General features: G+C 41.8%; 3 protein-coding genes across 3 annotated transcripts; all 3 read right to left on the reverse strand.

Annotated features, from left to right (window-relative positions):
- Positions 1–457: 457 nt before the first annotated feature.
- On the reverse strand, positions 458–4970 carry si:ch73-204p21.2. Its single transcript, XM_026379087.1, has 8 exons — positions 4829–4970; positions 4496–4530; positions 4092–4218; positions 3950–4010; positions 3751–3865; positions 2778–2855; positions 1983–2057; positions 458–1529 (listed from the first exon to the last, which is right to left on the reverse strand). The coding sequence occupies exons 3-8, from the start codon at positions 4211–4213 to the stop codon at positions 1255–1257; spliced, it is 726 nt and encodes a 241-aa protein (XP_026234872.1). The 5' UTR covers positions 4214–4218; positions 4496–4530; positions 4829–4970; the 3' UTR covers positions 458–1254.
- A 3344-nt stretch (positions 4971–8314) lies between these two features.
- On the reverse strand, positions 8315–11000 carry LOC113174530 (membrane progestin receptor beta-like). Its single transcript, XM_026378591.1, has 5 exons — positions 10715–11000; positions 10515–10627; positions 9806–9962; positions 9511–9726; positions 8315–9294 (listed from the first exon to the last, which is right to left on the reverse strand). Exons 1-5 carry the CDS (start codon positions 10997–10999, stop codon positions 8962–8964), a joined length of 1104 nt encoding a protein of 367 aa, XP_026234376.1. The 5' UTR covers position 11000; the 3' UTR covers positions 8315–8961.
- Positions 11001–12888: 1888 nt separating this feature from the next.
- il17a/f2 (interleukin 17a/f2) lies at positions 12889–14618 on the reverse strand. Its single transcript, XM_026378759.1, has 3 exons — positions 14565–14618; positions 13933–14096; positions 12889–13329 (listed from the first exon to the last, which is right to left on the reverse strand). The coding sequence occupies exons 1-3, from the start codon at positions 14589–14591 to the stop codon at positions 13095–13097; spliced, it is 426 nt and encodes a 141-aa protein (XP_026234544.1). The 5' UTR covers positions 14592–14618; the 3' UTR covers positions 12889–13094.
- Between the last annotated feature and the right edge of the window lie 631 nt (positions 14619–15249).

Here is a 15249-nt window from a genome sequence, read left to right on the forward strand (position 1 = left end):
GACAGGTACAGCTGCCGGAGAACCAGATTCGCTCTGAGCAACAAATAGTGAAAGGGCTTCAGTTCCTGCAGCTTTAGGCAAAACATTTATAAAACAAGAAATCAAAAATGAGAGCAGCTGCTGTTGTGATAAATCTCCTAATAAGTTACTTGACCTCATCATCGGTCACACAGGCCTGAAATAAAAAGTCAGTGTCATGATAGATAACTTTGACTCTATTGTTTCTACTTCTGCAAACAAACCTACAGAAACTACAGCTACTGATCAAACGTCCAAAATTAGAAATTAGACATATTCCTGATCCCAGAGGATGAACCCGGATCATTTCAATAATGTTACCTTCACATTCTCAGTAAAACCTAATACACAGATGTTAAGAGTTCACTGAGGAGACTCTGTGGTTTTGGTAGTTTGGTTTTTGTCACGTAACCTTTTCTTGAACCAAATATCAAAGAGATCAGAAAGAGAGTTCGTTTATATTTAACTTCAGTGATTCAGCTTCTGTCATGAAGGAAGTTCACAGTAGTTTCCATCAACTGCATCCGCACAAACAGAATATACAACAATTGTTTCCATCTTTAACACATTTTTTCTGCTCAGTATAGAGTTTCCAGCTTAAACCATGAAGATATTCAGTTTATCACTGACAATGAAAAATGACAAACCCCCACTTTTAGGAGGTGGAAACAGAAAATAACTTATTTAAGTATTGAAGAAGTAAAAAGTATCAGTGTTTGATCTTTCGAATGTCTGCGGAAAGTTTCACGTCTGCAAACAGATTAAAATATGAATGAAAAAGCAATAAAACCAGTGGTTGTTAATCAATCGGAATATTGATCTGTGATTTGAAAAGGATCACAGTATGATAATAATATGTTATAAAAACATTTTGGTCCCTGTGCTTCTTTAAAGGGGCATTCCATCAGTTTAACACAACAACATCCAGTTGCATTATGGGAAATGTAGGATCCACAGTTTTTGGACCAAAAGTCAGAACATGTCCTGAAAGATTTCTCTGTTTATTTCCAACACATTTCTTCTCCTTCATCCTGTGACACCCAGCGTTCTCTTCATTATTTGTCCTTCCTCCAGCTTCCTTCATGTATTCATTCTGTTTTTATCTTTCTGTTGTCCTTTGTCCTGTTTTATTTGTTTCATCCTTTATCCTTCATCCTCTGTCTTTATCCATTAGTCTACTCTTTCATTTCTTGCCCATTCTCTCTTTTTTCTCTTTCCTTTAATCTTTCATCATCATCATCCCTCCATTTCTGTCGTCCTGCCAGGCAGTGGAGGTGAAGACTCCTCCTCTTCCTCCTCCTCCTGTACCTGCTCAGGTGTATTGACAGTAGTAGTGGGTGTGGTCTGTGTCACCTTCTTGCTGACCTGAGCATAAACTGAAGCCACTGTTACAGAGCGAGGCTCGTGATTGGTCGCTGGTGGTGACGTGTCAGCATCCCCACCACCCGTCTCGCCTCCTCCGATGGTGTGGTAGATGTGGTCGGAGTCTGGAGCAGTGGAGCTGTTCACATCTGCACACAGAAAGACAGGTATAAAGAAGACGAGTTTAACATGGCTGAAATAAACCACATTAAATATAAACTAATGAGGAAAAATAACAGTAGATGGTGAGAGGACAGGCCCCCTATGCCCCACACCCACATATAAGTGAGGTCTGTCACACTGTGAATGTCTCTGTAGTGGTTCTGTGTCTCTTTGTCCAGTTTTGTCTCTTTATAGTGTTTATTTGTACCTATTGGGTGTTTTTGTCTCACGTTGCCTATAAAGTGTCAGAAAATAAGCTGAAAGCAGCTCTGACCTCTTAAAGGAAACAGAAAAGCAGCAAACTGGCCTGTAAACCAGGAAATGCAGTAACTAAATACTAAGTGTATTGAAAGACACACGACCTGTCACCTCAGCATCACACACAGTTTATTGGGGATATAGTTCTTAGTTTCTAGTTCTTATCTTTACTTATTAATTACCTGGGCTGTGTGCTCCTGTCAGGTGGCTCCTCCATGGAGGAAACTGGACTGAGTTTCCCTCCTCGGTGTTCAACTCTGCACACACACACACACACACACACACACACAGATTGTACTCTGGATATATAACACAAACGTTTCACGTGTCTCTTGTTCTGATCTGTGTCACACCATCACTTCACAGAACTTTACAATTACATACATTCATTTCTGGAGACTTAGTCAAACCTAGACCCAGCTTTACTTTAACTTTAAACCCTGCCCTAAATCTTCCCAAAAACATCTGCTTGGCAGTTTATTTACACTTTTTAGCCTGAGCCTCAGGGACCAGACTGACTCACTTAGACTTTTCAGCCTGTAGGAAAAACCTCAGTCGCTACCATTCATTTCAACGTGAGACTGGCACCACAGGGAGCTGCTGGTGCAACTTCTCATACGTGCGTTGGCCAGTCACATACATACATCCGGGCATTCCCAGATTACATTACATCATGTGTAATGTGAAGTTCTGCCGTTTACCTTGAGAATGTCACTCCAAGAGAAACAGAGATTATTGATTATTTTATTATTAATGTTGTCCCCACCCCCATGTTCTCCCACCCACACACTTCAGGTATGAAGCTAATATTTTAAACACACACTAAGAGTGTGTCCATGCTGAGTTACTAGAGACTCTGTCCACACTGAAGCACCAGAACTAAAAGACATCAATCTCTTCTTCTGTCCTATTTTCTGAAGGTTCATGTTCTAAGAGTGTGAAGCTGCTCATTCTCTGCTGTTTCATTGTTTGCTGACCTTGGTTGTTCTGTGGCGCCCCCAGGTGGCTTTTCCATGTAGTGACCTGGACGTGGTTTTCATCTTCACAATGAATCTCTGAACACAGTAAAACAGTAAGAGAGAAAATGTCAAATCTGTAAAAGGAATCCTGAGACACTGAACTTTCCTCGGTTTCTTTTTCATTTGTTCATTTAACATTTAAGGTGTTCCTCGTTTGCTTTAGGTCATAATCATGCTGAAAGGTGAACCATCACCACGGTCTCAGGTTTTCTTTTAGAGATTCTTTGTATCTGGCTGCGTTCATCCTACTCTCAGCTCTGATCAGACTCCCTGTCCTCAGCTCACAGCAAGAGTCAGAACATGTAACACCAGATAATATGGGAAATATTTACTGTTGGACTTAACTTAACTTAACTTAACTTAACTTAACTAAACTAAGATAAACTAAACTAAACTAAACTCACCCTAACTAAACTAAAACTAAACTAAACTAACCCAAACTAAAACTAAACTAAACTAACCTTAACTAAACTAAACTAAACTAAACTAAACTAAACTAAACTAAACTAAACTAAACTAAAAACTAAACTAAACTAAACTAAACTAAAAACTAAACTAAAATAACCTTAACTAAACTAAACTAAACTAAACTAAGATAAACTAAACTAAACTAAACTAAGATAAACTAAAACTAAACTAAAACTAAACTAAACTAACCCAAACTAAAACTAAACTAAACTAAACTAAACTAAACTATCTAAGATAAACTAAACTAAACTAAAGTAAACCAAATGTCACAGGTGGACAAAAAAAACACAAAACACAGCACAATTTTTGATCTTTAATTAGTCTTTGATTGTGTTTTCAATGTTTCAACGTGTTTTCAGTATGAGTTACTGATTTTAGATTGATTTAACAAGACTATAATATAACACTGACAGAACTCATTGGGTTCATAGTGAAGGTCACTGATCTAAAAACGTAGACCTACTCATTGTTTTTCTCTTCCTGGTGAAGTGTGCTGCTCTTCTCTCACCTTTTTCATCTTTTTGGATCTCGTCGATCATCGGATTCTCTCTGGCCATCATAGCTTCTTCCAGCTTCACCTGTCAACAAACACGAGGTCAAACATTTTCTCCATCATCTCATTTAAATGTTAGATTAACAGAAGAAGGACAGACGTCTGTTACCACTTTGATAAGAGCTGAAGGATTTTTCTCCACCTTTGAATCTTGCAGCTCAAATGAACGTCTAGAAAACAACCACAGACAAAACAACTCAGTTTAAACAACACTCTGCTCCACGTATACAGATTGAGGTGGAACCACCGACCTGCCGCAGTCGCTGCAGAGAGACGTGAGGAAGATGGAGAGGAGGAGGAGGAGGATGAAGAAGCTGACGACTCCTGATGAAAGGAACCACGAGCTGGTGACCTCTGCTCCGACGGCAGCCATGATCACTGAGAGAGAGACAGAAACTGTTGAGAGGTGAGGAGTCATTTGAAAGTCGACCTCTGGATGATGGATCACTTTGACTGGATGTGTCACAGGAATGTGGGATCATTTAAATTTACTGATGGCGTTTCTCAAACATGAACAAAGTTTAGGTAAATTATTAATTTGTTTGGAATCTGGGTTGGGTGAAACTTTTATCTTGCTGGTTTTATGCACAATAAACCAGCAAGAAAGAAATAAACTGAGAGAAATGTACACACAGTAAAATGTGTGTGTACATACCACAGCCTGTTACAGCAACACGAGTGGACTGAAACCTCAGTGGAAGAAAAGAATGATTATAAATTATTATTTACAGCAATTGGAAAACCCAGCTTTCAGAGAACGTTTAGAGTTTTGTCATCATCACAGAACAAGCAGGAAAAGATTAAATCAGACACTGACGTCAAGCTGCCTTGACTGAGTGAGATGCTGCTACTGCCTCCAGCTGTTTGGTCACTGGTATAACAGTGTTACAGGTAAGTTAAGTTATTCTGAAGGGCCGACTCAGGTACACAGGTTAAATCCTTGTGGTCCCACAATGGTGGAATGAGCCCCAGAACGCCTTTATCTCACCTCTTTCCATTCACATATCTTCTCCCTGAGTTAGAGTTGTTGATGCTTTGAACCTCACTTGTTTGTTGCTTTGGATAAAAGAGTCCGGTCCACTCAGACCAGTCTCTTAGAACTGTTGAAGAACTATAATGTGAAGCTTTTGCTGCTCAAAAACTGCTGAAGTGGGACTGAAATTCTGACGAACCAACAGATGTGAGATCGTCTCCAATCACCAACAGTATCGTCAGCTGACCTGATGTTAGCTTCCCCCACAGCCGGACACAAACTTCAGACCATGAAACTGTGCCACGAGCAGTTTGGCTTCACTTTCTGTCAACATGCAAATGCAGCGTGAAGAGCAGCGAGGTGGAGGACGAGCTGCAGTACAACAGTAAACAGGGGAAGTCTCAGTCTGAATATTCCTGACAGAAGAACAAACACCACTGAGCCAAAGACAAACTGCATTTGCACACTAGTGGTTTATACTGACATTTAATGACTGCAACATGTAAAGAAGCCTCAGTTTCCCTGATCATTAACAACAGTAACCAGGAGGTCTACGCCTGTTTTCTACCAGGATGACATTTACAACTAGAAGAACACAGCTATACTGTTGTGTGTTCGTGTACTTCGTGTTGTTTTGATTATTGATTATCTGAAACTTTTAGCTCATCTTGCTCAGGTCTCCCTTTTAAAAAGAGGTTGTAACCTCAGCTGGATCTACCTGGTTAATAACCATTACAAATAAAGAAAATAACAACTTGGCTTGACCCCTGACCTTCCTACACACCTGTTCATTCTCTAACCCTCCAGCTCTTACTCCTGAAGACGCCTCACCTGTTTTTCATTTCTCTAATTTACCTCTATGTTGTCACTCTTGATCCTTGTCTTTGGCTCCTGTCTATGTGCTTGTCTGGACTCTCTCGTCTAAGCCTGTAACACTTTATTTTAAGTTATTTCTCTGCATCAATCTGTCGGATAGATCTGTCTGTCTGTGTCTGCACTCTGTGTGGACCATTTCCAAAACACCCTGTGATGTGAGTTTTGTTAAACATTAGATTGAGTGTCCACAAATCCACAGCTAATCTGTCCTGGAACATGATCTATATGATCAAAACATAAAAATGTTCTAAATGGTTTTCTGTTATATATGAATTGAACAAATGAGAACATGTTCATCTGAAGGTGCTGGCAGATGAATTAGGAAGGTAACAAATATTAACACAACCCTCACAGATATAAACTAGTCAGACTTGGGACAAAATGCACATTTGTGATGAGGATTCTTAAGATGCTTGTTAATATTTCAGAGAAAGCAGATATATGAAGCTCCACCCTCAGGACAGACTTCAACAGCCCTTGTGATGAAGCCTCCAACTCTAACAAATATGTGGATAATTTATTTCAACCCCTTCACACGACCAAAGACCCTGTTTGTTGTCAGTTTACTCCTCTGATTACAGATCAGAGGATTCTTGAGGAGTGAACACTAAGGCTTGTTGTGTTCCTGTCAAATTATTATTCTGCAGGTTCACTGAAGACACAGAAAGTGTGAAAACAACCTCCACCTCCATGTGAAACCATCACATGTGAAACACGGTTATAAAGATACTGTTTCACACTTCACAGGACAAACATTAGAAAAAGATCTTAAGATATTTTTCACTATATTTGAAAAAGTTCATGTTCAGCTTTGACATTTAGGCTTTTGATTTGTAAAATATGTTATTGTTTAACCAGGTAAAGTATGAGAAGTACACACACTGTTAAAGTTGTGTTGTGTGTCTGTGCTACGTGTGATATTTAGATTAAAACAATCGGCCTGGAAAAGGTCAGGAACTAGTTTCACATGGTTTTATTACTCTCCAATATAGTTTGATATTTATGGTGGTTAAATTCCTTCAGGACTAAGATCAGGACACATTAGAGTCATTAGAGGAAAGGAAGGAAAGTAAGAAATGTACATATTATATAGAACTACTAATATCCAGTGTTTTCATCCAAGTAATTGTGAAGTAGTTAAAGTAGAAATAAACAGAGTGAAGCGTACCTGTGAGCTGTCAGCTGTGAGTTCAGGTTCAGATCTGTGAGGAGTTGTTCCTGCTGCAGGTTTATACATTGACAGACTGAACAAACACTGAGCCGCTCTGCAGGTTGAGCTGCTTAAAGACACACACACGAACCCGACTGATAGACCACTGAGGACACAGGAGACACACCGTCCTCTCGTCCTCTCTAGAGTAAAATAACAGCAAAGGGCAGAAGTAGCATGAACGTTGAGCTGTAGCTGCAGGTTACTGTGTAATGTAGAGAAACACAACACAAGCCAACGTTTGTAAGGTTTGTAGACAGCAACTGAGTGGACAGTAAAGAGGTAAGCCTGCAGTGCCGTCCATGAAGGAGACCGGGGTTCGAATCCTACCTCCAGTAGGGGTCGTTAGGTCAGACCTCCTCACGTTTACCCCGCCTGTGACTTGTACTCACTTGTAAGTGGATAAAAGCATCTGATAAATGACTAAATGGAATGAATGAAGCTCACAGTGTTGTAGTGTTTGTGTCTTTTCTGTTTTATTGTTCAGCTTAAACGCTAAATGACGTTTAACTGCATTAACTTTCATGAACTGACCCAGAAACATAAGTTTGTTTAATTGACAGAGTACTTCTCCTCCATTCCTGTTCAGAGGATGAACCTCTTCTGTGACTTTCATTTCGCTGAACGCTGGTTGTTCTGTCAGAGTCTCGTGTGGATGGAATTTGCAGAAAACAGTTTTTCTGTTATTGGTTGTGCTTCAAAAGGTGAATTTTGCAGTTTACAAGTGTTTACCAAGCAGCATGTAACTCTTGTCATTTCAGGTAGATTTGTTGTGATATTCTCCTGTAATAATAAAAAACATATTTGACAGTTCGTCTGACCACAAGCAGCTGGGACTGATAAGCTTCTTAAAGCCCAAACCAAACTGAAACTGGAACTTTATCAGCGACTCCACCCAAACACTATAACTGAAACTTTCTGCTTGACTGGTGGAGTGAGGCCTGCAGAGAACTGAGACAAGATAAAAACATCGACCACTCTGCATTTAAGGATTAGTACTTTTACTGCCTGTTAATTTGTCAAGGTCGGCTGATGTTTTTAAGGCACACTGGAGGGTCTGCACCTGGCTTATTTCCTCATTCTTCCTCTGAACCATGTTTAATGTCACTCATCCGCTTAGTAATGTTATTTTCTGCCCATCGTTTCAGTGCAGTTTCTTACACTGTAGTGTTACAGTGAGAGTAGTGCCAGCTGCTGAACACTTGTGAGATGAAGTGATATGTACAACACACCCATCGGACATTAGTATTACTGGGTCCAAACAGTTTATTATATCACAGTGTTATGCTCCCTGTGAGTCGAAAACCATCATCATACATTGTCATTTTACTTCTTTTCCTGCAATTAGAAGACGAAAGAGCTAAAGTTCATTAGCTGATTTCTTATATTAATGAAAAAAAGAGAGCTGTTCCGGTGCCTGGTTAACTGGCTATTTAACATAAAGCCTTAGTCCCAGCTCATTACTATTGTCTCTTCATAAAAATACATGCAACAAGGTAAAGTACACATGCCTTAGAAACAAACTCACTCAACTCTTGACCTTGTAGCTTCACTTTACAGCCGTTTTTACATAAGAATCTGGACATCGTGTGCTGTCACACGTGTTAAGATTATTCAAGTCAAACGCATTCTGACATGGGGAGAAACTCAGTTTGATATCAGTGAGCGCCTATGGGAATCGTGCTGAAGGCATGACATGACAAAGATCACATTCTGATAATCACCCAGACTTTGTACTAGTGGGCTTGTAGGATAAAATCACTTAATGTAACGTAAAGTACCATCGCTTTTCAGCTAACAGCAACAGAAGCTTTGCAGTTAAATCTTTGTCTCTTAGCTTCAGACTGAAACTGTGTATTTCTTACAAATGACATGACACTGTCATCATATCCTGTTTTAAATAAATGAATTTAGAAACCGTATAAATAATAGAAAATTGCAGATTGCTGTAGATACAGAACAAATATGATGAAAATCTTAACGACAGTACTGGAACATTAAAGGGAGGAGCAGACATCTAAAAACACATGAACACACAAAGACCAACACTGGAAGCTCATGTTTATCTACAAATGTCTCTCTGATATCGAAGCCCTTTAGTCAGTTGAGCTTGAGCTCTGATCGTCATGATGAGCGCCGTCATCATACAGCAAAGCAGTAAGCAGGCGAAGGAGACACAGGCCATCAGGAGGTGCTTCTCTCCAAACTCTCTAACCAGCCCCTGCCGCTGCCACAGAAAGTCCTGGAACAGTGCCTCCTGCTGGGTGAGCATGCAGAAGGACAACAGGATGTGGAAGAGCTGGTGGCTGTGGCCGAAGATGTCATAGCGCCCAGGGAAGAAATATTCTGGTATGGGGCAAGAGAAGAAGAAGGCTGACAGGAGAAACAGCACCACCTGCAGGACAAATGAAGGAAGTTACTTAATGGCCACTCGTGGCGTATGGGGGTTGGTGTAGTTGGTCAGGACCCAAAACAATGAGATGAAACTCACCATAAAGCTTCATAAAACTGAGAGTAGCTGCAGATTTATCTGTCTGTAGGTTCATCTCTAACACAGACACAGCTTAAACCTAAACTTGAACTAAAATTCATGTACACTACAAATCATCACCTGCAGGAGGTGCAGAAAAGGTGCAGAACTAGTTGTCCAGCTGTACATGATGAGGCGGTGGACAACAGGACTGATGACCAACAGGTAGGTCACAGCCAGCGGGACCACCTGGAAGAGCTGCCTGTGGAGTGGGTACAGCCGGCACAAATAAAATTTCGCAAAACAGCAGGTGGCGCAGGAGAACCAGGCGAGGACAGCGGCAGCTGGGAGGAAGATCTGCAGAAACTGACATGATGAGTGCTTCTGAATGCATAATGTCAGTTACTGAGGCCGCATAGAAGGCACATAAACATACCTGTCCCAGCATGCTTTGTGTCCAAGCAGCATACGAGCTGTACAGGCACAGAGCAAGAGCACAGCCGTACTGGTAGATGCCCACACCCATGTAGTTCAGGAAGAACAGTGAGTAATGTGCCTGCTCTGAGTGGGACTGCAGGAGGTGAGCTGCAGCACTGCAACAGGCAGCAGGAGTCAGTTAAAGCTGCACTCAGTCAATAAGTGTCTGTTAGTAATCGGTCCAAGTCTGTCTGGTTCAGTTTACTCTAAGTACAGAAAAGCTACCTGCCTTGACTGAAACTGGTTTCTGTGTCATTGACAGGGTTAAATTACGAGTCTTTGGATCAATATACACTACCTAATCAATATACTCATTAAAAACATCATTATTACCAATTGTGAGTCTGTTCTTTAGGTTAGTTTAGTGCCTGAACATCAGCAGTTGTTTGTTTGCAGGTTCCAATAGTTACCAACAGCCAGAAAGAAAGAACTTTGATTAGAGACCCGTCAGGCTGTTGTTGTCCTTGGACAGGACGGCTACTCAATTTGAGAGGAAACTTAAAATGTCTTATCATGCTGTTAACTACTCCCTTCAGAGAGCAGCACAAACTGACTCTAACAGGGACAGAAAAACGAGGGGGAGGCCTTGGAAAACAATAAAATATTAAAGTGATTCAAACTTTTAAGCACTAATGTATATTTGAGTATTTAAGAAGGATTACACTCACCTGCAGCTCAGGTATGTCACGGCAGAGAAAACATAAAGGACTAGAGGCAGTGATGAGAAGTCCACAGAAATCCCCTGACCTTCAGAACCCAGCAGCCGAAAACCTAGGATCCCCTGAGGAGGTGAAAGGTTTAAGACATCAGACACATGGCAGTCAAGCACCAGGAGGTCAACGAGGTGTAGAGAACGGCAGTGTGGTACCCCTCCCTGCAGGATGGTGAACACCATGAACCGCATCACCAGGCAGACGGCAGCCAGCAGGTGGCTCCACACATTCAGAGTCTCATTGTGAATCTGGAAGAGGCTGAGGACGCAACAACGCCACGACAGGCCCACAGGACGGTACCCCGATGGGATGAACTGCTGCCGGTGCAGAGAGGGGACATCTATGTCTCGCACAGTGGGGGGGAGGGACGGGAGGTAGTGGTTCAGCAGAGAGAGAAAGGCGAGGCACAGCGAGGGAGGGGCGAATGATACCCGAGGCATGATGGAAACAATCCAGAGTTCTTTGCTGCACACGCAAAGGAAAAGCAGGCAGACAGGTGGTTTAACAGGACTGTAGGTGGTCATATGAGTGGATGGGGGTAAGACAGGTTTTCATTATGAGGGGGCTGATGAGCAGGTGTGTTTGTAGAAAGTCAGACAGATATGTCATCAGATAGTTTCGACCAGTATACTGACTAATAAACAGTTACATGCTGTACATGTGTGTTAGGCAGGTGTATGACTTATCCAGATGTGCTACTGCTTTGCAGGGCTGATACGCAGGTGATTGGTTCCACTGCCGTGGTTTAACAGGTGTTTTTTATTTATACAGGTTAATAAGCAGGAATTTAGTGCAGCTCTAATTCACGTCTTTTCAGAGCTAAGGCTCATGGGTATTGTAGTATTTAGATCCTTCCATCAAAACCTGATTTTCTCAGAACGTAATCACAACATCAACATGTGAATGTGTGTGAGTCCTGTGTGTTTAAATAAAGATTAAAACAGGGATTTGAAGCAGCAGCAGCTCGTTTGTTATCACGATTAACTGATCAGTAAAAACTGAACCAACACTCTAACAGACGTATTTCACACAAACTACTGTATATTACTGAAGTTTGAGTTACAGAAACATTGAAGAGAACTCTAAAAGTACAGCAAGAAGGTCAAAGGTCAGAGGTCACAGTATCTGACAGACAATAGGTGAAACAAACCTACCTGAGAGATTCGTCTGTGTCGACTTCAGGACGTAAGTTGTTGAACTGCAGCAGACGTTTTCTATTATGATGGGTTGGCTGTTCAGTCCTCACACACACACACAGAGACACACACACACACACACACACACACACACACACACACACACAGACACACACACACACACAGAGACACACACACACACACACACACAGAGACACACAGAGACACACACAGACACACACACAGACACACACACACAGACACACACACAGACACACACACAGACACACACAGACACACACAGACACACACACACAGAGACACACACACAGACACACACAGACACACACACACACACACACAGACACACACACACACACACACACACACACAGAGACACACACAGACACACACACACACACACAGAGACACACACACACAGACACACACACAGACACAGAGACACACACACACACACAGACACACACACACACACACACACACACACAGACACACACACACACACAGACACACACACAGACACACACACACACACACAGAGACACACACAGACACACACACACACACACAGAGACACACACACACACACACACACACACACACACACAGACACACACACAGACACAGAGACACACACACACACAGACACACACACACACACACACACACACACAGACACACACACACACACAGACACACACACACACACACACACAGACACACACACACACACAGACACACACACACACACACAGACACACACACACACACAGACACACACACACACAGACACACACACACAGACACACACACACACACACACACAGACACACACACACACAGACACACACACACACAGACACACACACAGAAGTCACACAGTCTGTCTTTGTGTTCAGTTAATTGGAGCTGATTTCAGTCTGAATGAGTTTTTCTCTGTGCAGGATTTCAGACATCATGAGACTGAGACTCAACACTCTGCTGTCACACACACACAGACACACACACACTGAAACACAACTCGCTGCAGCAGCAGCCCCATGTAGAAATAAAATGTATTTGAACAATAAATAAATATCTGTCACCACACAGAACATATGATAGTTTTTAGTCCAGAATGAACAAGATGAATGAAAACTGTGTGAAACACATAGATTCAATACTCACTCAGGTTGTGAACCTGTCCTTTAATACACGAGACAGTTTTCATGTTTTCATCTTACATATAACTCACACGCTTCATCAGCTACAGGAGCCGACTCCAAACACATTTCAAAGCATCAGCTCATCAGAAACACGTTCAGTCTGCAAACATTCAATATTAACATGTTTATTCGGCCCCTGTGTCTCAGCCCTGCGCTCGGTTCTCATGAATCTTTCAGCTCTGGTTGACTCTGGCCGAGACGCAGGTACAGCCCACAGCCACAGACTGGTATGATGCGGTGTAGCAGTGCCCCCCCGGCTGCCGGTTCAGGACCAGGATGCTCTGGTAGATAGGGACTGAGTTCAGGTTCTGTCCATCCCTGTGTCCTGGGTTTGGACTGGTGCAGAAGCTGCTGCTGCACTCGGCCTCCCACAGGGTGGAGGGGATCCGGTTCCTCACTGTGGAAGACCTGAACAAACAGCAAGAGATTAGTCAGAGCTCAGTGCTGCCCACACGTATGGAGACAGAAGTGATTAAAATGAAATCTGATGCAAACGGTTTTACAGTTTAAAAATATTCTCTTCTCTGATTTTACACCCCCGGCTGAAACTGTTTCTTCATTTTGATTCAAATTGACTTCATGCTGTGAGAAATATTTCACAAAATCAATTATACATTGAATATATTGAATTATATAATAACACGTATGTTATTGTGTACACATAAGAACCTGACCACGTGCAAACAAGCTACTAAAATATGTTAAAGAAATAAAGTCAATTAGAATATTTTACAATGAAACCTCCAATTAATGAGAAATAAGAGTCATGTGTTCCACATAAACCTTTTGTTATTTCATGTAAAATCTTCATATAATTGTAAGAACAGTCTGTAAAAGAATGAGACTCCAACTCTCACAATGAAACATTAATGAACCACTTCAGTGGACTACAACACAGTGGAATATAATTCATGTAATTGTCCGTTTGTTTCATCATGTGTGGTTTAATTGTATTTGTATTAGTGCTGCGTGCAGTCGTTCAGCTGTTAACGCTCTCAGTGTCACACTGACCTCCAGCTCCACGGGGACAGAGACCGGCTGTGGATGTTCCCGTTTCCTTCAGACGAGGAGGTGACCTCCGAGGAGAGCGCCAACCTGGAGTCACAGTGAGGAGGAGGGGGAGGGTCCGTGTCCGTCGAGGAGGAGAAGTCTACCCACAATACACTGCAACATACCTGGGGAGAGGGCGTGTTATTAATATACAGAGTGCCTGATGCCTTTGCACACTGTCCGTCCGAATGTATCGATTCATTTCACACATCATTTTTATCTTTACATTTGGCTGTGTCACAGCCAGGATGGACAAGAGGAAGGTTTTTTTGTCATCTTTTGATAAACCCGAAGCTTATATTAACTCATAACTCTGCGTAGATTACACTACCACCACGATGTAACCCACGCTGTAAAGGGGGAATTACAGTCCCTCAATTTAACGTCTTTATACAAAGCCTGTCTGGTGACATTCAAGAGATAAAACACGTCTTGTGGCCCCTCAGGCCTGGGAACGAGCTTTTTCATTTGATCGGATACTTGGATATTCTACAGACAGATGTTTCCACTTTACATTAACCATAATCCAGAGATAACAACTCATAACTACTTCCTCACATCTGTTCTTATTAATAGATGAAGTAGATGCTCACCAGTAGAGTGCAGATGTCGAGCTTCATGTTGTCCTGTCCGGCTTCTGTGTGCGACACTGCTCTGGGTTCAAGTGTTTTTATGTCGGTCTGTGACCCCCAGATGTGATCAGTGAGATCACTGCGCTGATAACCACACTGAGGAACGACAGGGGAGATTCCTGTTGTCAATCTAATTTCTTTTCACTGCACAGTAAAGAGGCTGTGGTTCAGTGTGTACAATGAAAAGGGCACAATTTCACTGATAACATCTTCTAACAGAAACTACTATTTAGAGAAACCACAGCAGGCTGTGAGCTGACGTGCTATTCTGTTCCCCACCTACAGATTATTTTCAATTTTAGTGCAGATCTAAAAGTTTTCAAGATCCCAAATCTGTCAGACTAATCACTGGAAAATGTGAATTCAATAATGCAGCAGGATTTATGTATCTTAAGAAACAATGGAGCTAAAAATAACAAGTTTTTAGTAGAAACCCTTCAGAACTTTGTTTGTTTTTTCTTCTTAACTAGCAGCTCTTCATGTAGTATGAGGTGTCATCTGCATAAAATCATACTTTAACAAAGGAGGAAACCATGGAGTCAACTGGAAAAATAAAATGGTCCAGAATCTTGAGGGGTAAAAAAAACAACAAAACTTTGGGGTTTAAAAAAGAACTTCAGGCTGAGCAGGAGAGATTTTCAGCTTT

The sequence above is a fragment of the Anabas testudineus genome, chromosome 3 (genome assembly GCF_900324465.2).
Source record: "Anabas testudineus chromosome 3, fAnaTes1.2, whole genome shotgun sequence".
NCBI lineage: Eukaryota > Metazoa > Chordata > Actinopteri > Anabantiformes > Anabantidae > Anabas > Anabas testudineus.